We start from the raw sequence: 26,325 nt of genomic DNA, 5'->3' as shown, positions 1-26,325 counted from the left end.
TGGCTCAAGGGCAGGTCAGGCAGGGAAAGCTTGGGTGTTCTCAGAAGAAAAACTTATACAAATACATTTTTGATAGATAGAGGTAAAAAAGAAGGTATTTTGAAATTATTGAGAAGGCAAATTGATTTTGAATAAGGGTCCTTTTCTCTACATTTGCCTCAAGTATATTAATTAATTAAGCTTTGGAATTCACTGAGAGTAGATATCAATGAGTCCAAGAGTTTACTGAGATTAAGCATTTAGAGCAGGGATCGGCAACCTTTGGCACTCAGCCTGTCAGGGAAATCCTCTGAGAGGCCGAGACAGTTTGTTTACCTGCAGTGTCCACAGGTTCGGCCGACTGCAGTTCCCACTGGCTGCGGTTCGCTGTTCCAGGCCAATGGGGGCTGCAGGAAGCAGCAGCCAGCACATCCCTCGGCCACTGCCACTTCACGCAGCCCCCATTGGCCTGGAACAGCGAACCGCAGCCAGTGGGAGCTGCAGTCAGCCAAACCTGTGGATGCTGCAGGTAAACAAACCGTTCCGGCCCGCCAGCAGATTTCCCTGACGGGCCGCATGCCAAAGGTTGCCAATCCCTGATTTAGAGGTTTTGAAATTAAGACAATGGATTGGAATTTAGGATTTCTCAATTCAATTTCCTGCTCTTCCACAGACTTTCTGCATGATGCTGCTGGACAAGTCATTTAACATCTCTATGCCTCTGATTCCTATTTGTAAAACAGGAATAACAATACTTCCTTCTCCCATCCTTTGTCTATCTTTTTTATTTAGATACAGAGTGTTGGTCTCTGGGGTGGGACCGGGGATGAAGGGATTGGGGTACAGGCTGCCCCTGGGCTGCCCCCAGCCCTCTCTCGCCGCAGCAACTTGGGGGTGGGTGAGAGGTGCCTCTCCCCAACCGCGACAGCTCCGACAGGACTGAGCTGTGCCAAGGGTGGGGCTCCTTTCCCCGGCAGCTCCGGTGGGCCTGGACCGGGCTGAGGGAGGGGCTCCTCTCCCCCGGCTGCGGCAAGTCCGGGGCAGGTCTGCGCTGGGGACAGTGGGGAGGTGTGCCTCTCCCTGGGCTCTTCTCCCCCAGCTGCGGCAAGTCTGGGGCAAGTCCACCCTGGGGCTGCCGAGGAGGTCCTCCTCTCCCCGCCGTGGCAGGTCCACGCTGAGGCTGGTGGGGAGGGGCGCCTCTCCCCACCATGGCAGGTCCATGATTTGGCCAGCAGGGAGGGGCACCTCTCCCTGCCAAGGCAGGTACGTGTTGCAGGAGAGGCATCTCTCCCCACCGCAGCCTTGAGCCCCTGCGCAGGGCTTAATAGGCAGCTGCCCAGTCACGCAGCAGGGCAGCTTAGAGGAAACTTAGATCAGCACTAATCTTGGGACCTGGGCAGCTGGATTGTAGGGTCTCACTTCCAAAAGCGGTACCGAACAATAGTGTTTGCCCAGGGAGTATGCTTGGAGTCCAAAACAAAAGAGAGTGCCTGTAGTCTATCCAGACGAAAGGGAAGCTAAAAAACACATGGATTTAGTGCTGGGATCCAAACACAGCAGCCTGATGAGTCTCCAGGCATGGGGAGTTTGAAGAGAACTTGACATGGGGAAATTAATGAAAATTATTGCTTTTGGATTTACCATGAATTTATTGTGGAAACTACTCCATAGCTGATCGGGAGATGAGCCAGTCTCATGGAACCAAATCCTTGTAGAGGAGGGCTTCTATGGGGTTTGACAATGTGACACACATTTCAGAGAATCAAAGAAGATTAGGGTTGGAAGAGACCTCAGGAGGTCATCTGCTTGAACCCTCTGTTCAAAGCAGGACCAACCCAACTAACTGGAACTGGAACAACTGGAACCCTCTCTTTTTTACACTACAGCTATCTGAAGAAGTGGCCCAATGAGCTTAAAATACACTGGCAGCATGATTCATATCCATTGGGACTCACTGTTCTCTCCTGTGTAAGTACATATTCAGGAACTTTTTACAGTGAGCATTATTTTGCCTAACAAGGCAGTGACAATCCTTTGAAACTGATACTGCCTATGATAAATATGCAAGGATCTACTTTATAGTCTATGGTGTTTAGATCAAATTCAGACAGATCTAATATGGACCATCATGTAAAAGTCTATTTCAAGACTTCTTTTTTGTTCTTAGATCATTGACCTAACAGACCTAACACTTTTAAAGCTTTCAGCATCTATTGCATCTCATCAGCATACCTTACAGGGCTCTGATGTGCTAATATGCCAGAGGTTCTTATTACATTTATGCTAGAAAAAAAAACTATTACATGTGTATTAGGCACTGTCAAATTAAATATTGTTACTGTAACATTTTATTTTTTATTTTGTAAACTAATGTCTTAAAATGTGGTTTTAAAATAGCATACTGAACATTTACAATTAAATCCAGCTGCAGATAGATTACACCTTAAAGTGTCTGTGTATATATAATCATTCCCAGAATGAGAGAAATAAATAATTTGTACACTCATACCTCAAATTGCACATTTTAGTGTAATTCTGTATATTCATAAGATAAAACATTTTGTATCAAATTTTGTTCATGTTTGTGATACACAGAATATAAAACGAATGAACAACAAAAACCAACCAACCAAAAAAAAAAAGAAAAAAGAAAAAAAGAAAAGAACACCTGTTGCATTTACCTTTATACTCCAAATGGAAACCAGTAAAGCTAACAGATCCATCACTCCGAAATGCCAAGTGCATGTTGTTTGAGCTGCTCTCTATCCTCTCTGGCAACTTGCTATCTTGAAAACTCCCAATTAGTGGACTATTGCTGTCTGGCCCATCGTAGATATAGAGGAAGTCATAATTTGGTTCTATACTGAAACTATAAAACATTAAAAAGAAAAGAAATGTTAGGTAGAATATGCTTTGCGTGACATCCTATCTCTAATCAGCTCAACTGAGTGCTTACCAACACTGTTTCTAAGTAGCTGCAAAAAACACTCAATAGTAATAATTCCAGGGGGTTAGTGGCAGTCTTGCTACAATCAGCATGGCTGGAATGATCTATTACTCAACCTTCTCTTCCTCTTTCTACTGTTTGGGTGAGTTTTGAATATCTCTTTTTGTGAAGGTGGTTGGGGAAGTTCTATGGCCTGTGTTACACAGAAGGTGGGACTAGGTGGTAACAAGGGCCCTTCTGGTCTTGGAATCTATGAATCTATAAAATCAAATGACTCACAGACTTCTGAACATAAAGTACAGTAAAAAGCTTACCCATGACATAGTAAATGTTCTAACTGATATCTTAAAAGTATCTATTTAATGTGCATATTTTGCTATTGAGTAATAAGTAATTGGTGAGCAACAGTTCAGACGAAAGCAAACATTAAAAAAATCACTAGGCAATAAATTTTATAATATGACCAAAAATCAGGGAAAGATTTGTCTCTTATGTTTGTAAAATTCCTAGTACAATGGGGCCTCAAACCCAACTGGGGTCTTTGGGAATTATAATAATAATAATAGTAACAACAACAAACATCAACTTCAAATAAATACTTCTCCACAAAAAGTGTCTGGTTTTGCTTTATGGTTATAATGCCATGCAGACAGCAACATTCTCTTTGTGAATTCTCTGAAACAGTATTAAGTACTGCATTATGATAGAGGGGTTTAACAAACACCATTTAATATCCAGGAAAATATTATTCACACGAGGCACATTTTTATGTAACAATGTGGGCTAATAAAACTGGATCCAAATACTACTTTTAATGTTTTGCTTTAATCTCATGTGCACGTCTCCTATGAAAGGTGCTGAACTGACAGACCTCTGGTCAAAAAAGTCCTTCCTTTCAGATAGGGGAGAGCCCCGCAAATTAGCTTACTCTGTCTTCCTGATCTTGTCATGGAAAGAATCTCTCTGTAGGCCTGATCCTGTAAGATGCTGAGCATCTTCTACTTCTAGTTTGGTTAGTGGCAGTTAAGGACCCTCTGCATCTCACAGGCATGTTCAGCACCTTGCAGGATTGAGCCCTGTGTGTGTTCAATTCTCTATGCTTATTCATTCCTTGGTGTCTCTGCAGAGACTGCTGACAAAGGTAACAATTATTGATAGTCTTGATGGTTACTTAATGTGCACTAGGTATTTTCAGCTTTTACCCTATTGAACTCTGAGCAGCCACCAATGGTAATGATGTAAACATGATTTAAAAAAAGATATGGCCAAATAACAGCTTACCTGATAAATGCTAATGATATAACATAGTCGTTATTAACAGCGATACTCCAGTCACAGTCTCTACTATGTGGATAGGGATGAGGAAAGTTTGGTGAAAGAATAAAACCTGATGAGCCTGTCAAGTTTCCTCCACAGGGTGCTGTAAATGGGGGGGGGGAAATGGTAAGTACCGGCAATCTGTTCACTGACATATGAAAGGAGAGAGTCTTCCAAGAGTTAAATGAGAAACACTGTGTATTTAATGCAAGAGTTCACAAAGGAAACTTTAATAGGAGCAAAAATTAAAGTCACATTTCTGATAAGTCAATCTTCTAATTACCCCAAAGTCTAATTTGTCACTGAACTTTACGTCCTTTTAAGTTTGTTCCCATGGCACAAACATCAGAGCTTTTCTGAAACTGCTCTAAATTTGAAGAGTATTCTAGATAATGATATGCAAACAAGCACAATAAGCATGCCACTTCAGGATTTCTATTACCAAGTACCATCAAAGGGCAGGTGGTTGGGTTTTTTTTTTTTTTTTTTTTTTAATAGCTGAAATAGGGTTTACCGAGGTTACAAATGCAACCACATGTATGTGAGTTTCTATCTGGTACGGTTCATCAGCAGTCCAGTTTGATGGGACTGAGGGCTATACAAACTCCACATAATACAGTTATGCTACTAATTGTGGCTTACAGGCATACAAAGAAAATATTAGTACATCCTACAAGCACACTCAAAGTAGAACAAAGAAAGTTCTCTCTGTGCTCTCAGGTCACCAAGTGTGTATATGGGGTGTGGGGAAGGTGTGTGTGTGTGCGCGCACACATGCACACTTTGCAAGCCAGAATCAGTGACGCTTTTACATTATGCGGATAATAGTTGTTACTATGCATAATGCATACAGATGACTGGTTATTCAAATATGCATGACATTTTAATAAGGAAGGTTGCCAATCTGTGATGCACTCATTATGCCAAGTCACATTGTGTTGTATAATAAAAGTGAATCTTTATACAAAAGGATGGCACATTAGTAAGTCTGACAGATTAACTTTGCTATTTAATCACAAAAAAACATGAATAAAGCAGAGTGGGCAGGGAGGCTATTATGTGTCAGCTAACACCCTTTAGTCACCAGTACTCACTCCAGAACCAACTCATTTAGCATATTCATCATAATATTCATCTACAACTTAATCTATAATCTAACTATTGTATGCCAAATGTAAAATTATTTAAAATGTAAACAACAGCATGCAGGGAAGTTTGGGTTTTATTTTTAAAGGACAATTATGTAAATGCTGTAGCCATTAAGGTAGCATTACTGACAGTTACAATAATGAGGAGGCTATGGATAAGAGGAAGCTAATTCTGAGAACACTTAAGACTTTCCCTTGACCCGCAGGCTAACTGGATCCACCAGTCCCTCCTGGATCATGGACTCTGGTCTACCCTTGGAGCTGTGACCCTGTAGCCTCTGACTGCACACTGGCCACAAGTTGTGAAAATAATGATTTCTATTTATTACTTCCCCTCTTATTATTTTGGCGATGGGAGGGAGTACTATCCTTATACTTATCACCCCCATCTACCAGGACCACAAGATGCTGTGAGGAAGGTGAAACACTCACTGGACAACTTGCCTATATTCCTCAGGGAGAAAAAAATCCTTCCTGACCCCAACAGGTAACAGCAAGCTGGAAACACAGCTCTGACAGCCACCCCACTTATAGGGCAAAATGTGTGAGTGGATTGGGGGAGCATCTCTCATCATCGAGGAATGCTTAAATGCAGAGAGGATGGGGAGTTCACTGGAAGCCCCAGCCCTAGTTCCCACCCATTCACAATGCCCATGTGCATTCTGTGTGGGAAGGAAGAAAAGGAGGAAGGACCCTGGTGAAGGGGCCTCTACCCACATTCCCCAAGTAAGACAGTAAGAGCATGGATTTGAATGATGCAAGATTGGGGCCCTAGTGCACAGCAACTATATTTTGGTCACACTTAGTCCATTCATTAAGGAATTGACTATTATATATGATCATGCAGTTAATAACTGTGAGAAAGTTCTCATTTCTCAAGGTGATTACTTTCTCTTCATCACTGCTGCTACCTTTATTAATTAATTATTATTATTAATCACAGATCTTAAAAAGCAAAGTAAACCGCAAACTCATCCTTGGGAGTTTAGATTAGGCTTCACAAGTTGTGTTTGAATTTCAGTGCAGATAGTCATTCACTTTACATTTTTTACAAAGTGCTGTTATCCAGTGTATCCGCTGTCTAGCAAATGGTAGATATAAAACAGATTGCTATCCTGGTGCAATCAGACACAAACACAAACTAATTCATGGAATGAAAGTCACTTACATGAGAAATGAACCACAAGCCAATCATGAATTCAAGTAATATACTGTAATTGTATACTGGACAAGAGCAATCTTATATGGGGCTGACATTTTATACTGGAATCAAAATATGATTTATTCATTTTTATAGATTTTCTTCCTTAGGGGGAAAAAGAAAAGGACCAGGGATAGAGAAATAAACTAAAAATCGATTATCAGAGGAACAATACTTGGATTTTTTTTTAATCATATATTGACACAGTAGGTGGTAATGGAGTTTTAAATCACTATTTTGTCTTAAAGCAATGAGACGCAAACAAGAACTACCAGGGTGTCTGAACCATATTTGGAATTCAGTGGTAATAGTAACTGCATGTAACAATCATTTAGCCATATGGATCAAATATATTTCAAAGTCATTAGCACAGATGTGTTTGCTTTCCTTTATACTTGCCGGTGATACTTCAGTTATCGGGATTAGACTGGAAGTAGTTTCTCTGAGGTTTCCAAAGGCAGGATAGTATTATGAACATCTTTGAATGCCACTGGGCTGTAGGTAAAGAATTTAACAGCTTGTGGAAGTGCGAATTAGTGCTGATAATAATTTAATTGACTTGCCTTTGCAATAACGAGCTTAATAGATACTGCTCTGTCTTTGCAAGATGGAGGTTTACATTGCTGCAAGTCACAAGTTTGATTTCACTGATTTGCATGCAGTGATAATTCGGAAGTAAGAATGAAAAAACAAACAAACAAAACCAACATGATTTCTTAATGTTGCCTTTAACAGAATTCACCATAAAACTCTATCATGCTATACCCATAAGAATTTATGCAAAAATTCTTAAATTATATGGATACATGCAATATGAAAGCTGTTCACTGTAGCTGGAGTTCTTCAAGATGACCTCTGTACATTCAAACTCTTGTGATATACTAATGGTCCAAATTGCACCATCCACACATCGCAAGGGTGGGAATGTGAAGAAGTGAACCGAAGAAGAAATGACGTTTACTCACCTATAACCAGACTTCTTTGAGATGACCTCTACACGTTAACATTCTTGAAATTCTCTGATGGGGAAACTTAAACCATCAGCACACCCCAAGAGTGGGAATGCAAAGAGGCCAGTAAAAGAAGTCTTGTTTCTCTCCACTGTAAATTAAGACAAACCATCAGCTCTGAATCCATGTGTGTTCTAAGCTCTATTCTCTTTCTTTCACCGGTCTGCAGTCCTGTGGTTGCCTGGTTTGTCATCTCGATTTACTGTTGGTTATTTGTTAGGTTCTACATGAGGAAATTCTGCTTTAATGGCTAAACCCAAGGTGTCTGTAATTAGGTTCTGCATAAATACATCTGCCTCTGGAAACTGTATCAGGTGGAATTCCCAGACTTTAGCCATTGCCCCCGAGTCTGACCTGTGCCTCATCGTGGTGGAGGGGTGTAACTTCTGAAGTAGGGGATCAATCATTGGAGCTATGCCATCAGCTATGAACGCTTGTCCGAAATATCACCTTGGGCATTATGCGAGGTGGACAGGTCCAACAAGAATCCTGAAAATGATGGCTAACACAGGCAGCGAAGATGCAGGGCAGCAGCTGCACCTACCTATTCAAGGTGAAGGAAGTCTTTGAGAAAGACTCAATGCCTCGGGTCATGTAGTGTGAAGCCAGTACCGGTAGACTAGAAAAAGGGTTGTGATACTGTGTCTCCATCTCATTTCAGAGGGACAAGGTATTTTTTGGGACAATCGTTTGATCTTGCTTTTGACCAGGGGTCGGCAACCTTCAGCATGTGGCCCATCAGGGTAATCTGCTGGTGGGCCATGAGACATTTTGTTTATGTTGACCATCTGCAGGCATGGTCCCCTGCAGCTCCCAGTGGCCGCGGTTCACCGTTCCCGTCCGATGGGAGTTGTGGGAAGCGGCAGCCAGCATGTCCCTGTGGCCCGCGCCACTTCCCACAGCTCCCATTGGACAGCAACAGTGAACCGTGGCCACAGGGAGCTACAGGGGGGCATGCCTGCGGATGGTCAACGTGAACAAAATGTCTCATGGCTCACCAGCGGATTATCCTGATGGGCCGTGTGCCAAAGGTTGCCGGCCCCTGCTTTTGACCATGAATAACTTAGCATTCAGCACCAGGGTTAAACGCTTGCCCTACTCTCAGCTGTAGATGCCTTGCTGGTGACATCTTCCCTCGGTTTAAATATGACAGGCTTGTGCCAAAGCCCCCCTTGGGATGCGCGTCCTCTGATGTCTGCAGTATGCGGTGACAATGTATCCAATCGTATCTGGGATCTCCACCAGTCCATCAAAACTGCAACCTGGAATGTTGCAACTCTTCACAGCCATGGCCATCAGGTCACTGTCTCACGTGAAATGGACTATCTTTGCATATCAATTGCAGGCCTAACTGAAGAAAGGCTGATAGATCATAGAGGTCACAAGGTGGAAAATTCTTTACTTCTGTATTCTGGTGGCCCCAGGGGGTAGCACTAATATTGCAAGGTGAGGCCAAGTCCTCCTTGATAACCTGGCCCCCCCATGTCTTTTTGGTTACTTATTACATGTCTTAAACTCCGGCACAATTACCTTGCTGTCATAGTAGTCTATGCTCCAACAGAAGAATCTGTTGATTCAGTAAGAGATCATTTCTACGATCAACTGGAATCTCCAGTGCGCACAGTCCCTCCACATGATAATCTCGTGATCGTGGGTAACCTAAATGCAGATACCGGCTCCTTGCGAACTAAGTTTGAACAGGTCATTGGTCATTATGGTACAGGTACACTCAATGATAACTCTTGCCACTTGCTCACATTCTGTGCCTCCAGAATCTTTACATTCTTGGATCATGGTTCAAGCAGTGATGCGTACACCAGATGTCATGGATCTCGCACGATGATGTCACTCAAGGAGTTGGACCACATCATCACACATGACAGGCATCTCTTCACCTCCTGTAGAGTATATTGTGGTGTGGAATGTGCGGCGAACACAGATCATCACCTAGTGGTTGCCCGTATAGTGTTGAAGCTCCAAAGAGCAGGTAAGCCCTCTGCAATGATGAAGAAGTTTGACGTTGATACATTTCACATGCCAGGTTTAGCCAACAGATTCTCGGCTCTAGCCAACCTGCTGGACGACATGGAGGTTGCCTGGTCTCTGTTCACTTCTATCCTCCACCAATCCGTGAAGCATACGATTGGCTATAGGTACCCAGCACGCCAACCATGGTTATTGGAAGTGGCCTTCCAGATAATTAAATTAAAGGCCACAGCCCACCAGCATGGAAATAAGCACACTCGTAATCAGCTGAAGCGAAAATTTAACACCCTAGCACTCTGCGATCGTGAGGCATATTATAACCAAGGTGTGGATGATGTTGAATTTGGCTTAGCCAGGGGCAATTTAAAGCCAGCATTCTGCACGATCCACAACCTCAGCAGTCAAGAGCATCCTGAATGACAGCCAAGGCCATCCATATAAATTGGATGACAACATCCCCTCACGCTGGGTGGAACATTATCACAGTGCCCTGAACCACCCTCCAGCTGTTGCTTGCTCAGAGCTGGATAATTTGGCAACCACTGTGGTTCAAGACCCAGACCCTTGTACTAATGCACTAACATTGTATGAAGTGAAGTATGCCATCTCTAAACTAAAAAACAGATGCGCAACTGGCACTGATGGCATCTCCCCAGAACTGCTAAAATGTGCTATTGACTCTATAGCGGAATCACTACTGGCCATCTTTTGTCTGTGGGGAGATCTGGAACCTTGCGAACTGCCTAGAAGGATGGTATTGTGATCTTACTTTATAAGAGCAAGGCACTGCACAGTGAATGTAAGATCTACAGACCAATCACCTTGCTGTCCATTCCAGGGAAGGTGTTTATGCATGTTCTGCTGGCACGCTTGGAGCCCCTGCTACATTGGAAGTGTCGCTCCCAACAGTCAGGCTTTCTGAGGAGCAGGTCCACATTAGATGCCATTTTGGCCCTCCGCTTGTTGTCCGAGATACACCGTGAGTTCAGGAAGCCCCTGCATGTAGTATACATTGATCTTAAGTCTGTATTTGATTCAGTTGACCGTGTCACTCTATGGAAGGTCTTAAAGGGCATAGGTGTCCTACCACTCTGCTGGACTTGATTAGAGAGCTGCATAATGGAACCATTAGTGTCAGCAGGCTGCGTCTTGGCCCCTGCATTATTTTGTTGGGCAATGGATTTCATAATGTAGCATTCCATCAGGTCCATAGGCATTAAGTTTGGTGATCTCTTGCTCTCAGACTTTGACTACGCTGATGATGTTGTTCTTGTAGTACACACCCCCAACAGGTTTTGTGAGGTGCTCCCGCAAATGGATGAGGAGTTGGCTAAGGTTGACCTTCATGTTTCATGGTCAAAGACAAAGCTGCAAAACCTAGGACCGGGTCCACCCGCAACTCCAATCTCTTTGAGTAATGAAACTGTCAAAGCGGTCTCCACATTTGCTCTTTGGGTTCTATGCTCATCAGTTCCTCCAACTCTCACACGGAGGTTCTCCATCAGATTGCCATCACAGCATCTGCCATGGGTAATTTACAATGAATATGGAACCAACATCATCTCAGAATGACAACCAAGTTCAGGATCTATTTGAGCTGTATCCTCCCAGTACTGTTGTATGGCTGTGAAACATGGACACTAAACCAACATATTAAATTGGGCATAAGGTGGTATGACTTCATTTGTAATGCAGATGTTTATAGTCACTCTGGTTTACAGTCTACTGGGGCCATTGTTCGCAGATGATGCCTTACACTTTTTGGACATGTCGTGAGAATGCCACAAGACGTTCCAGTGAACACCATTCTCTGGGTGGCTTGTAACATCCAGGATAAAATTCTACTAACCGAAGGGTGGAGGCGGCCCAGAGCCAGACCCCACTATTACATTGGTCCGTCAAGCCCTTGCAGCCATGCAGGAATGGACCAAATGGTGAATGATAGCTATGGCCAACTTTTCGGCTAAGTGTTGAAGAAGAAGAAGCCATTGCTGATATATATTTTAAATCTAGGGTTTCAAACTGACATCCAGTCATAAGTGACTTTCTCATAGCCATATACGCTATTGCATTTATTTCTATCTACCTGGTCCCTTGCTTTATTATCTTCTTGTTTGTAGTCTCTTTCTCAGTAAACACTCACATCTGTTTCATTTATATTCTTTAGCAATGACTGTATCTGTTTTGGTGGGTAGGCACTCCATAGAGACAATCCCTTTCATCTACCACTTGCCAAGAGGACTAGCTATTTCTAAGTGTGGCAGGCTCTCCAGAGCCCAAGATGAAGACATATATACTTGGTGTAATAATAATCTTTAATCTTCAGTTTTGTAAATCATCTCCTAGGCCAAATGCACTACAGGAGCAGTAATTTCCTCACCTTGCAATAGGCTCTAAAATCATTTGAAGATTTTTCTCTCTCTTTGTTCCCTTCCTTATTCATGCAGGAAGTTAAATCTCAGGCATTTCAGAATCAAGCATCCACCTGCCTCATTGTGGAAAATGCTGCTCAGAATTATGTGACCTTTTTGTTTAGAACCATCTTTAACCCATAATTGACCTGAAAAGACACACCCTGCATCCAGAACTAAGCCATATCTTCCACATCTCAAAATTCAGTATAATATCACTCAAGCACACCACCTCCACACTGGTACAATTTAGTGCTGAATAATCTAGGAAGAATGACATTTACATTCACTTTTCTACAATGCCTTAATGGGAACTACTAGTAGGCTATGCCAGTAAAGCCTCAGTATCCATTGTTAATACCACTATATAGATCTGGTGTTGGAGGAAAGATGTGAACAGTGCAACTAATACCCTACCAATTAATTCACAGGACTGTCTAATATGTTTTTAATGTCCACCAGCTCCAAAAGGTCAGCCTAGAACCCATTAAATCTGTGTGGTAGTACAGAATGTGCTATCTCAGCACCTTCAGGCTTTCCTTTTATTTGATTTTTTAATGTATTACATGCTGACAAGAACAATCAAATGCAGTTTCAATGGGGGAATTTTTGCTTGATGTTTTTGTTTTTGTTTTTAATCTGGGATAATCATTGCTGACAGATCTTCACAAAAAATAGAGCTGTTTGAAGTTTGGCCATCCTAGGACAATTTGAACGAATTAATCAAATATTGATAAAGAACAGAGCAACATTTTCTGTTCTTATTAATGCCAGTTCTGCTATAAAAGACAAAAGTATCTAGTTTCATGAAGATCTGATTTTTAAGATCAGTTTGGTTTTCCCTTGGTTAATTTTCTTTGTTTTAAAAATGGGCTGTACAATTCCAGCAGCACGAACCATTTTATAATTACAACTCTAAAAAGACTGAAGATGTCACTTACTTTTAAATACATTTAAATAAAACTAGTTAACCCCTCCCTGTAAATTGTTCACAGATCATTAACATGATTAAAAATAAAAGCTGTAAAGGATCTGTTACTATTTTTGTAGATATTGTATTCATTATATTATTATGCTATAGGCAGGGTTTCATCTATTCCACAATTTTGTGAAAGTTTGCAATGGAATCCACCCTTTGCACAGCCCATCCTGGAGAACTGTGCTTCCTAATCAAACCTTCCACTTAAAAAAAGAATTCTAGCTTTATTTTTTTTTAAATAAACCCTTGAAAATGTGAACTACATGTAAAATTATGCAGTGCTGCCTTCTTGAATCTGCAGAAGGCCTGAAATATTTGAGAGGTGAGCTATGCCTCATTCATTTGAATAGGTTGTGAAGTCTGAAACCTAAAGTTGACATTTGACCTGTCAGCAATATAAGATATTGTATCACTATTTGTTGTAAGACGTTTGGCTGCTTATATTTCCTCTGTATGCTTTCCCAGCTCTGCGCAGGTTGCTAGCATAGCAGACCTCAAGCGAACCACCCAATGACCACAAGATCAGTTAAGCTATGAAGACACCCAGCCAGGTTTATTGTCGACAAAGCAAAGTCCTAGCTCCCCGGATCAATGTCTACAGTTACACTAGCACGTGTATGCCCATGACAATGGACACAGTGAATGGTGGGACTTTCCATCCCTTCTAGGCTGGCCAAAGACACTCCCTCTGAGACTCTTTTTTATACACCAATACAAACAAGTTACGTTTTGCCCCTATGTCATAGTTAGTTACTGCCCCCTGACGTGATTTGTTACCACCCCATTACCTTTTACATGTTGGTTTGATCAAAACATCTCTATCCATTATACTGTCATCCTGACCTTATCTTTAAGAGATGTCAGCATGGTCCTGTTATATTTTGTGGGGGGGGTGTTTTTACCATAGTTGTGTTGGTGTCATTAGGCATAACCCTAGGTAACTCGGGAGGGTGGAAGACCACTTCCTGCACTAGGCCTAAATGAACCAAATTTCTTCCATGTTTAAACTCTAATTGACCCCAAATCCAGGTGCAGAAATCAGAATGTGTAACAGCCAGTTATCAGTTGCTTTCCTGAGGCCTGCATACTTCTGGCTGAAAGGCAAAATAACAAATCAAAGGAAAGGGACAAGATAGTAATTCAAAGAGAAGTTACTAACAAGCTGGACTTATAGCCGCCAAGATGATTTAACTGCTTAAATGTAATTGCTTGCTACTTGCCTAATGTAAACTACTACAGGGGGGGCGGGGGGAGAAGGGAAAAAGCTTAGCTGCAAAATGTATAAAAAGAGAAAAGCTGCTTATGATGGTGTGCTTGATCTGAGACGTGCCAGTCTCCTTGCACCGCTTTGAGATCTCAAATAAACTTTGATTGCTTCTCCACCCTGGTGTGTTCATTGGCGCGAAGCACACCGGGCAACGAACCCCACTGTTGCCTTCCTCGGGCACTGTGTGCCGGCAACAGTTGGTATCGGGGTGTTCTGGTACCATCCTTCTGGAATGTGTTTGCATGAGTGTCCTGTGCTTAGCCTTTCTTAGGAACGTGTATGTTTTTGCAATACTGGCCCTGTTCTTGCCAGGTTCTGAGAGTTTTCAAACAGGCAGAGTCTGACTTCTGCTAACTTTGCTTCTTTGCTTTATATCAGCAAAGCTTGACCACTACTTTAGTTCAGGCCTTAGGCCTCACACTGGGCTTCTGATACAAGGTCTTATGTCTCAGGCTCACTTTCTACTGTACTATTAAACGTATTTATTTCATAATCCCAAACTTCCTGCACTCCCCCAAACCACTCCCAAAAGCCCTACCTATCCCTGTCTAATGTAGTCACCTGCTGTTAATACAAAAATATGTCACACTGAACTACAAGGCCTATTGTACTGATAGCATTTTTCTATTTCATATTTAATAAAAACACTATTTAAAAAATAAATGTCACAGTATTTCTAGTTTGCCACATCATACTGCCACAAAATCCAGGAAACTTCCCATGCTTTTTCAGTCCAATTTATCCAAGAATAGCACAAAGCCACAGGTGGAACATATCTGGAAGGCAGTGTTAACTTATAAATACTATGATTTTCTATCCATGTACTTCAATGTTCATGTATTAATGTTACCATTAATTAGAGAACTTAAATCATCATGGAAAAGCAGTTGCCAAATATACACTCCGTAGTTTTTATTGTTGTTTTTGTTTGGGGGAGAAGCAAATCAAGGGAAGAAAAAGGAAACATCATAATGCAATGCTTATTTTTGCCAATGCCTATTTTACATTAACTTCAGCAATTACATGCTCAAGACCTGTTGGAATTACAGGAGCCTTCAAAACATCCAAACCAGCAGAATTTCTAATTTTCAGATATGTAAAGATTCCAAATGAGTGTGTCAAAAATTAGCTCGTGGTAATTTTCTGGTGCTGTTGATACGCAGGTCTCTCTTACTATTCTGCCACAGCGTAGAACAATAGGATGGACACCAAAGGTAGTGTCACTAAACAGTCTCAATAATAACAACACACTGTAGGAGTTTTCAGCAGTAATATTAGGAGGAGAAAGGAGAGAACTTTGGGGGAATAAGAAATACATTTAACCCCCCTTCCCTCCCTCCAAAAAAAGCTGGGGCATGCAAATCAAGAGTTAGCCCTGCCTCTCATTTCCCCATCAAAATGGTCATACGTATGGTAAATTGTCAGCCCCCACTAAACAATAAATTATGATGAAGTTAAGCCTGGAAAATATTACTGCCTAGGACAATTCTGATGTTTGCGCATGGGCATAACATAGCCTAAAAGTACCCCTCCTATCTAGAAAGAATACAAGGAAAGTAATAATGCAGTTCCAAGTGATCTGGAGTGCTTCTGACTAAAAAGGAATATTAGAAATGCTTATGGACACCAAGATAAGATCTGGATACTGTGCTTCAGTCTTTCAGTAATAAACACTCATAAAAATGCATAGTCAACAGAAGTCAACATTAAAATGTTTAAAGCCTGATTTCCAAAACTGTAATTCATCCTAATATGCATAAATGGTTAATGTGATTGGGTGTCCAAATTAGGTGTTTGTGCCCACATGTGTGGAAACTGAACACAGATATTAGGCAAGCAATTGCACTTACCCAGTTCAGAAAATCAGAGCATATATATTTATATCTGCACCAAGAGAGGGAGAAAAAGAGAAAGAATACATGGTGGTATGTAGTAGTATAAAAGGTCTTTATTAATAATATTATGATTACTATCATTGGTTTATAATTGGCTCAATAATCATGATTTGTAAAACTATGAAAACATTATGCAAGTAATCTCAAATTAATGCCAATAAATATCTTTATACCACATCATATCACCATGCACTCTGCCTATGCCACTACAAGACATATTTTCCATACCTCAAATCAAATTTTGTAGCAATTTTATGAACCTCTTCCTATTTTTCAATGTTTTGAAGTGTGAATACCAGAACTGGATACAAAATTCTAGTAACGGTCTCACTAATTTCATATACAGACATAGTACTAACTCATTTGATATCCCTCTACTTATACATCCAAGGATCACATCTCTACCCTTTTAGCTACAGTATCACACTGAGAGCTCATGGTTATCTACCATGAGCCATAATTCATTTCGGTATCAGTGCATTTCAGGATAAAATGTCCCATCATTTAAGTGTGAGCTACATTCTTTGCTCCAAGATGTAGGACCTTCTGTTTGGCTGCACTGAAGTGCATACTGTTCACATGAGTACATTTTAACAAGAGATCCAGGTTGATCTGTGTAACTGACTTGTGTTCATCATTATTTACCATTCCATCACATTTTGTGTCTTCTGCAAATTTTAGCTGTAGTAATTTTATATTTACTTCCAGATCATTGATATGGATATTGAATAGCATTGGGCCAAGAACAGATCCCAGCAGGATCCCACTAGAAACACCCTATTGGATGATGATTATCTAGTGTAATTACTTTTTTGCTGATATTCGCTACACTGATTTTGTATATTGCTCTTAAAAAAATTAGAATGGCACTTGGTTGAGTGAAATGCCTTACAGAAGTATAAGCAGATGACGTCCTTAATCAAACTTCTGTTCTCATCAAGGAACGATATCAAGTTTGTTTGGCATATTTTCCATAAACGATGCTGATCAGCATTAATTGTGCTACCATCTTTTACTTCTTTACTGAGTATGTCCCAGGTCAGTCTTTCCATGATTTTGCCCCAGATCAATATCAAGCTAACTGGCCTATAGTTACCCAGGTCATCCCATTTATCCTTTTTAAAAATTGGCACATTAGCTTTAATCCCAGTCCCCTGGAACTTTCCAAATGTTTTAAGTTTTGTTTCAAGTAAAAAGTATTGGTGACTTTGCCATCTTTCCTCATGCTTCCTCTGTCATAGGCCATCTAACTCTACATTATATGACCTGTGAAGGAGAGTATGAGAAAAGGATGTTTGAGAGCCACGAGGCTGATAACTGAAGAAAGAAGAACTTCCCACCAGATCTTTTACAAAGTGATTTGTCAGATGCACAGTACTCCTTAGAACTAGTTCCATAAGTTTTTGAAGGTGGACCAATAAAATATCTTTACATAAAAGCAGGGTTATAGTACTGTTTGACTAACTGTGGTATGGTTTCACAATTAGAAAAGCATTTCCATTTTCTCTTGTTTTCTGCATACCTATACAGACTGGTGGGCTGGGCTGCCAGAAGTACCGATTTTCTACCTGAATGCAGGTTATCCTCTCATCTCCTTGAAGCTCATATCCAGGGTCACACTGAAAAATAACAGTGTCTCCAGGTTCTCTTCCATCCCCATTTCGAGTTCCATTCATAGGAACACCAGGATCACGGCAAGCGGTGGCTACAGAGCCTAACAAAGACAAAAGAAATGTCAGCTTTTAATGTACATTAATTATACTGTATTTTTTTCATATCTGTTAAGTTATTCTTCCATGTTCTTTGTGCTTTTGGGAAATTAACTGAAAATCTATCAGCCAGTTAAAATGCTTCTTTGATACAATTATTTGTTGTATTTATTTAATTACTGAATGTCACATATTTTATATATATTCTTTGTAGAATTTCAATACTTTATAATGCAGTCATATATTTGCTAGCAGACTTTAAAATCTGAGCTATTAAACATAGGGACATTTTGGAGAATGAGAAGGAGAAAGCTGGATCAAGAAGAGCAAGTTGAATAATTCACTTGCGCTCCACTACATCTCCAGATTTTCTAAATACTGTTTTTTCTTAAATGTATCCATTGTTTAATATTTTGTAACAAACCTTGAAGTCACTTTTAAGGCACTGTAACAGACCCAGACCAGTGGGGTACAGGAGTCTGGTAGAGGGCAAATATACTGGTCACTGGATGAGTAGTTTTCTGTTCCCTGAGTGACCAGAGCAGGGGCTCCACTAGAGTAATCAGGAACCTGCTAGAACCAGTTAAGGCAGGCAGGCTAATTAGGACACCTGGAAACAATTAAGAAGCTGCTAGAATCAATTAAGGCAGGCTAATCAGGGCACCTGGGTTTTAAAAAGGAGCTCACTTCAGTTTGTGGTGCGAGTGTGAGGAACTGGGAGCAAGAGGTGCAAGGAGCTTAGAGTGAGAGGGTGTGCTGCTGGAGGACTCAGGAGCACAAGCATTATCGGACACCAGGAGGAAGGTCCTGTGGTGAGAATAAGGAAGGTGTTTGGAGGTGGCCATGGGGAAGTAGCCCAGGGAGTTGTAGCTGTCATGCAGCTGTTACAGGAGGCACTATGGACAGCTGCAGCCCACAGGGCCCTGGGCTGGAACCTGGAGTACAGAGCGGGCCCGGGTTCCCCCCAAACCTACCAATTGACCCGGACTGTGGGTTCTTCCAGAGGGGAAGGTCTCTGGGCTGTTCCCCAATCCACATAGTGAATCTCTGAGGCAAGAAAATCCGCCAATAAGCGCAGGACCCACCAAGATAGAGGAGGAACTTTGTCACACTGGTGTCAGCAGTGGGATCTTGGGGTGCACAGCAAGGCGGAAGGAGGGTGATTTAAAAAAAAAGACAGAAAAAGGGAGAGGGTTTATTTTTTTTCACCACAATGGATGACGTAGTGCGGGCACTGATACAAGCTATGGCAGCCCAGCAGGAGGCTACCCGTGTCCGGGCAGCCGCCCAACAGGATGCAGTGTGGCTGCAGCAAGATACTAATCGCCTGCTGATGGACCAGGCTGCTCAAGACCGAACTATGTTGCAGGAACTGGTAAACCAGGTAAAGTCCCTTACAGAGCTGAATTGCGGCCATGATGGGACGTGGCTCATACGGGCCAGCCAGTGGCTGCAAAAAATGACACGGGAGGATGACATAGAGGCATACCTTCTGGCCTTTGAGAGGACAGCCCTACGGGAGGCCTGGCCTCGAGATCAGTGGTCTGGCATCCTTACCCCATTCCTGTGTGGGGAGGCCCAGAAGGCCTACCATGATCTGCCTGAAGAGGCTGCAGCAGACTACCCCCAGCTGAAAGCAGAGACCTGGCCAGATCTGGCGTAACGACAGCAGTGCGGGCCCAGCAGTATAACGGCTGGAGGTACCACGAAGACAAAACCCCGCGGTCCCAATTGTATGACCTCATCCATTTCACACGAAAGTGGTTGCAAACAGAGTCCCGGAGTCCGGAAGAGATACTAGCAGTTCTGGTCATCGACCAATACATGAGGGGACTACCACCAGACCTTCCTACCTGGGTAAGCCAGAACGAACCCTCCACCTATGACGAGGTTGTCGCCCTGGTAGAGAGGTGAAGGACAGCAAGGGAGCTGACCCGACCAGTTAAGGAAGAGGCACCCCGGGTTAAACTAGCAGCACCAAGCTCTAAAGTTTGTGTGACTGGGCCACCAGGAGGGTCCAGGTGGAAAAAGAGAGAGGCTGAAGGCCCATCAGAGGCCACAAAGAGTCGGAGCACTGAGGGAGAAGAGGATCGTGATGTTAGACTGCCCAAACCAAGAGACCGGGGAACGCCTAAGGCTCCAGACAGATGTTATACCTGCGGGGAGTGGGGATACATAGCTGCACAGTGTCCCAATGCTGAGGAGCCTATGCAGTGTAACCTGGGGAACTGGGCAAATCCATGCTCCCTAATCCACCTTGTGGGGGTCTCACTAACCCCACATATGTATACCAGACCAGTGAAACTAAATGGGGTAGGGACCACGGCACTGGTTGATTCGGGGAGTGCTATCACGCTTATCTCAGGGAAGCTCGTGAAGTGTAGTCAGCTGCTGCAGGCTAAACGTATGGGGATAACATGTGTCCATGGGACAGTTAGTTACTACCCCACCATCCCAGTAAAAATCGAGATCCAAGGGAACACTACTGAGGTAGCAGCAGGTGTAGTCCCTAAACTCCCATACCCGGTGCTCATAGGGAGGGACTTCCCAGGGTTTGGAAACTTACTCCCGATAGGGGGATTAGAGAAAGATGGGGACCCTAAAATTGGTGAAGCATCCACAGCAGACTGTCAATCTCCAATCTTCTCTGAAATATCCCCAGATTTGTTCTCCACTCCCAGACAGGGTAGAAAGAAAAAAGGGAAAGAAGGGCAGCTAAGGCCTTGGGAACCCGAATACTGACCCAAAGCCAGAGGGTCGCTCTTGTAGGTAGGCGGACCCACGCAGCTGAAAAGGAGGCCACGCAGGAGGGAGAAGCATCTGAGTCTGACCCCCACCCTAATGCTTCTGAACCAGTAGAGGCAACAAAGAATGGGCCCCTAGATCTTGGGCAGATTAGCCCCGGGAGAAGAAATTTTGGACGGGACCAGGCAGAAAACCCAAGGTATGACAACATTAGGAAGGAGGTGACTGAAATAGATGGGGTCCCCGTGGAAGGAAAAACCCAGGGACCAGGACCCTACTTCATAATGAAGAAGGATCTCTTATACCGGGTTGCACCAGTACAGGGGCAGAAGGTACAGCAGATCCTAGTACCTCAAAAACACCAGAATGCTGTATTAAGTCTTGCTCATAGTCATCTTTTTGGGGGGCATTTGGGGGTAGAGAAGACCCTGGCACGAGTCCTACGATGGTTCTTCTGGCCCAGAGTACATGAAGAAGTGCGGAGGTACTATGCCTCCTGCCTGGAGTGTCAGCTGCACAGTCCCTGTCCCCACTTGAGGGCACATTTAGTACCCCTTCCCATCATAGAGGTCCCCTTCAAGCGAATAGCCATGGAACTAGTGGGACCCCTGGAGAAGACGGCTCGGGGCCACCAATATATACTTGTTGTTTTTGACTATGCTACTCACTACCCAGAAGCCGTCCCCCTGCGGAACACGGCCTCTAAAACTATAGCCAAAGAACTGGTGGGGATCTTTGCCCGAATGGGGCTACCGAAGGAGATATTAACCAACCCAGGAACCCCATTTATGTCGAAGCTAATGAAGGACCTCTGTACGCTGCTCTATATACATACCCTGAGAACTTCGGTCTACCATCCGCAGACTGATGGGTTGGTAGAAAGGTTTAACCGAACCCTCAAGGCTATGATAAGGAAGGTGGTAAGTCGGGACGGGAAGGATTGGGACACCCTACTACCCTACCTTATGTTCGCTATCCGGGAGGTACCACAGGCCTCAACTGGGTTTTCCCCCTTCGAGTTATTATACGGGCGTCACCCCTGTGGCATACTAGATATTGCCAAAGAGATCTGGGAAGAGGAACCCAATGAGGGGAGAAATATAATAGAGCATGTAATGCAGATGCGAGACTGGATAGCCCGGAACATTTGGAGAAGGCACAGGAGGCCCAACAAATCCATCACAATCGCTAGGCAAAAGTGCGGCAGTTCCAACCAGGGGATCGGGTTATGGTGTTGGTACCCACGTCAGAAAGCAAGCTTCTGGCCCAATGGCAGGGGCCATATGAGGTGGTTGAACCCATGGGGAAAGTAACCTACAAGGTGTGGCAGCCAGGATGCAGAAAACAAGAACAGATTTATCACGTTAACATTCTGAAACCCTGGCATGAACAAGAGGCATGCACAACGGTCCAAAAAGACCTAACCCAGGAAAACAAGCCTTCCAAACAGATGAGAGTGTCTCCCAATTTAACACCAGACCAGAAGAATGAGGTGTCTGAGATGATCTTCCGGAACCAAGATGTGTTCTCGACAAAACTGGGTCGAACAACCGAGACATATCACCACATCGTCACGAACCCTGGGGCCAGAGTAACAATGAGGCCTTATCGGGTGCCAGCGGCAAAAAGGGAGGAAATAAAAGCAGAAGTAAAAAAAAATGCTGGAGTTGGGGATCATCGAAGAATCCCACAGTCAGTGGTCCAGCCCAATCGTGCTGGTGTCCAAACCTGATGGCACCACAAGATTTTGCAATGACTTCCAGCGACTAATCGAAGTATCCCAGTTCGACGCGTACCCCATACCTCGCACAGATGAGCTAGTGGCCCGTCTGGGTAATGCCCGGTACTTGACTACCCTAGACTTGACAAAGGGGTACTGGCAGATTCCCCTTGCAGAAGACGCAAAGGAAAAGACTGTGTTCTCTACACCAGAGGGTCTTTTTCAATATACTGTCCTCCCTTTTGGACTACATGGGGCCCCAGCTACCTTCCAGTGCCTCATGGATAAGCTATGACGCCCGCATAACAGTTATGCTGCTGCCTACTTGGACGATGTGATCATTCAGACCCCAGACTGGGAAACCCACCTGGAGAAGGTGGAGGCAGTCCTCAATACCTTCAGGTTAGCTGGCCTTACAGCAAACCTGCCAAGTGCGCTGTAGGGTTTACAGAGGCCAAATATCTTGGCTACATTGTGGGAAAAGGTCTGGTAAACCCCAAGTGAACAAGTTAGCGGCCATCTAAAATTGGCCCCGACCAAGTCGCAAGAAACAAGTCCGGGCGTTCCTAGGTGTGGTGGGGTATTACCGACGATTTATCCCCCACTTTGCCACAAGGGCAAGCCCCCTGACAGACCTAGTGAAAGCCCATGGACCTGATCTGGTGAGATGGTCTGACGCAGCAGAGGAAGCATTCACAGACCTATGGATTGCCCGCTGCAATAACCCTGTACTGATAGCCCCTAATTTCACCAAGGAGTTTATCCTGCAGACGGATGCATCAGAAGTAGGGTTGGGGGGCGTTCTATCACAGATGGTCGTGGAGGAAGAACACCCAATTCTATACCTCAGTCGGAAACTCCTACTACTACCTGCTCGGGCACAGATTTGTCCTCGTGACCGACCATGGCCCTCTTCAATGGATGCAGCGGAACAAGGAGAAGAACACAAGGGTGACCAGATAGTACTTATCCCTTCAACCTTTCCAGTTCCATGTGCAACACAGAGCAGGGAGCTGTCATGGCAATGCCGATGGCTTGTCACGTGTGCACTGTCTGGCGTCCCAAGCTGCCCAACCCCTTGGCGTTGAGCAGGGGGGAGGGATGTGTAACAGACCCAGACCAGTGGGGTACAGGAGTCTGGTACAGGGCAAATATACTGGTCACTGGATGAATTGTTTTCTGTTCCCTGAGTGACCACAGCAGGGGCTGCACTAGAGTAATCAGAAACCTGCTAGAACCAGTTAAGGCAGGCAGGCTAATCAGGACACCTGGGTTTTAAAAAGGAGCTCACTTCAGTTTGTGCTGTGAGTGTGAGGAGCTGGGAGCAAGAGGTGCAAGGAGCTGAGAGTGAGAGGGTGTGCTGCTGGAGGACTGAGGAGCCCAAGCGTTATCAGACACCAGGAGGTCCTGTGGTGAGAATAAGGAAGGTGTTTGGAGGAGGTCATGGGGAAGTAGCCCAGGGAGTTGTAGTTGTCATGCAGCTGTTACAGGAAGCACTATAGACATCTGCAGCCCACAGGGCCCTGGGCTGGAACCCGGAGTAGAGGGCGGGCCCGGGTTCCCCCAAACCTCCCAATTGACCTGGACTGTGGGTTCTTCCAGAGGGGAAGGTCTCTGGGCTGTTCCCCAACCCACGTGGTGAATCTCCGAGGCAAGAAAATCCGCCAACAAGCGCAGGACCCACCAAGATAGAGAAGGAACTTTGTCACAGCACACACACATGCACACATTATGCAACCACATTCTGCCGCACTTTTGTAACTGTTGATATACTGGCCTATTAAAAATATGAATGCACTTACTCAGATAGAACTTGCAATCGAAGTACCAGCAAGCAGAACTGAGCTCATGTAACATGTCTAACTCACCATTTCCACACACTATTACTCTGATTGCGCATGCAATCACAGTAATTGCTAGAGCAAATGTGCACACAGATTGATGAATATCTTCTCCTAAACTTTATATAATATATACTATGGCCAAAATATTCAGTTTTACATCTAAAATACACTCTACCTACTTAAATGCCACCTACTATGCATCTGTATATATAATAGTAATGTTTTCATATCCTGCCCTTAACAATTGAGTAGCATGACTGTGCACTGTTGAACAATTGCTGCATTCCATCCTAATGGTGCCTGAAGTGATTCTTACATACAGTTTGGGACCTGGTGCGAGAAAGCTGCTATTATAAAATGTAAGGTTATAGTGCTGACATATATTATTGTTTTTATATTGTTTTTTTTTCCACAAATGGGTATGCATTTGCACCTTTAAGGAGAGAAACAAAAGTATCTATTGCCTCAAAAATATAAACCTCACTTCTTTATGTGACCTCCCGCAACATGTTGATAAAGCATGCATGCAAGCCCCTTCCACCCTAAGACATTTGACACCACTGGTATCATTGTGACCTTCTTTAGATTCATCTGATTTTCCTTTGTTTTATGGGAATAGCTAAATGAGTTCTTACATTTGTCTAATGTGGAGAATTCTATTCCAGTGTTTTTATTTAAGAGACTTCTTTTTAAAATGGAGATGGGGGCGAAATCTCAACTGCATCTGTATTGGTATGCACCCCACTCATTCTATAACGTGTTTTTTAAAGAAAAATTCCAATTAATTCTTGTTCCACACCATGAAACTCAGTATTTATCCAAACTGCACACCTCCTTTACTTAAAAAAGATGGAAAAACTTTCATCTAAGAGACACTGTAAAAAAACAAAAACTGTGTCAGATCTATACTTCCATATCCTACTTAGTTTTCTGTAGAGCTTGATAGATTTCTGCTTATTTTATAGAAGAGCAACCCAGAAAAAAGGAGTGGACACTGAACTGGTCTCACCTCAAGAATCAGATAGAGTCCAAGACTGATATATATTAGTATTTTGTAGTTTAAATTTTGAAGAAAAAATAATTTTCTATAAATATTGATATAATCTATTTTTTTTTTTTTTTTTTGCATTTCTGCATATGTCGGAATGCAATTTTGGTACTTTAACAAGCAAAGACTCTTTAGTCTTATCACAAGAAGAGCTGGTCCCTTTGAGTATTTTTTTAACTATAATCAGTCTGCAAACATATAAATTACTAGAAGAGTCTGATAATTAAGATAGATTGTCACACAGTATCTTGGAAGTTTTATTCCCTATTCGTCAGTAATAATAGCTTTTCAAGAATACACTTACATAACAGTAGATAGTTGATAGGTTTGTGGGGCAGATGGTGTATGGGTACTGCCCAGGTTTTACCCACACAGAGATCTGCCATGCTTCTGATGCTTTTGAGTTTCTTATTTATATCTGTATTAAAATATATTTTTAGGTTTGGGAGATATCACCAGTTCTACCAGTTTTCTCCATTTAAAAGCATCGGGAATCTCTCTCAAACCAGTGGGCTCTTTTAAGATTATACCACTGTACACAGAAACAAAATGTGAAGAGAACTATTAAGAATATTTTTATTAAAATTATAAAAAAAGAGCATGTTAATGTTTTTCCCCTTATTTTTTTAGCCAGCATTATTTGCAACACGAATTTGAAAAGATAGTCTTATATGTTGTTCTATATATGAAATAATGTATTCTTAAAATACACTCGGATGGAACGCAATCTCTACTGGTATATACAAATCTTTTGAATTAAAACTGCCATCTTGTAACATGCATTATTTTTACTTCCTCCCAGATTCCATTTTATGCTGTAAAAATAACTGAGGTTTAAAACCTAACTAAAAAAAAATATTATCCTTCTGAATTTTTCTTTTTAAAAGATCTTGTGTTGTTTTACCCAGTGAAATTAATAGTTCCTATTGTATTTCTAATACTCTTCGTTTATTTGTCTGTAGATGTGTCAATACCAACTTTCATCATTTAACTATTAAAATTCAATAAATATAATTTTCAGCATAGTAAGAGACAGTTTGTAACTAGTCATTTCTCTCATGTGTTTGCTTTGAAGGGGAAAAGGAAGTGGTCAGATTCCTAGTAAAATAAAATAGCCAG

General features: G+C 42.7%; 1 protein-coding gene across 4 annotated transcripts in view; it reads right to left on the bottom strand.

The window, feature by feature from the left end:
- Positions 1 to 26,325, bottom strand: part of CSMD3 (CUB and Sushi multiple domains 3) — a 1,152,075-nt gene that overhangs the window by 305,441 nt on the left and 820,309 nt on the right. For all 4 annotated transcript variants that reach the window (XM_054020295.1, XM_054020294.1, XM_054020296.1 and 1 more), the window contains 3 exons: positions 17,663 to 17,854; positions 4,208 to 4,346; positions 2,661 to 2,848 (listed from right to left, as the gene is read on the bottom strand). In XM_054020295.1, the coding sequence (XP_053876270.1) occupies positions 2,661 to 2,848; positions 4,208 to 4,346; positions 17,663 to 17,854 (519 nt within the window). The remainder of the gene's footprint in view (positions 1 to 2,660; positions 2,849 to 4,207; positions 4,347 to 17,662; positions 17,855 to 26,325) is intronic.

The sequence above is a fragment of the Malaclemys terrapin genome, chromosome 2 (genome assembly GCF_027887155.1).
Source record: "Malaclemys terrapin pileata isolate rMalTer1 chromosome 2, rMalTer1.hap1, whole genome shotgun sequence".
NCBI lineage: Eukaryota > Metazoa > Chordata > Testudines > Emydidae > Malaclemys > Malaclemys terrapin.
The sequence above is the reverse complement of the archived record's forward strand: the minus strand, read 5'-3'. Positions and strand labels throughout refer to the sequence as shown.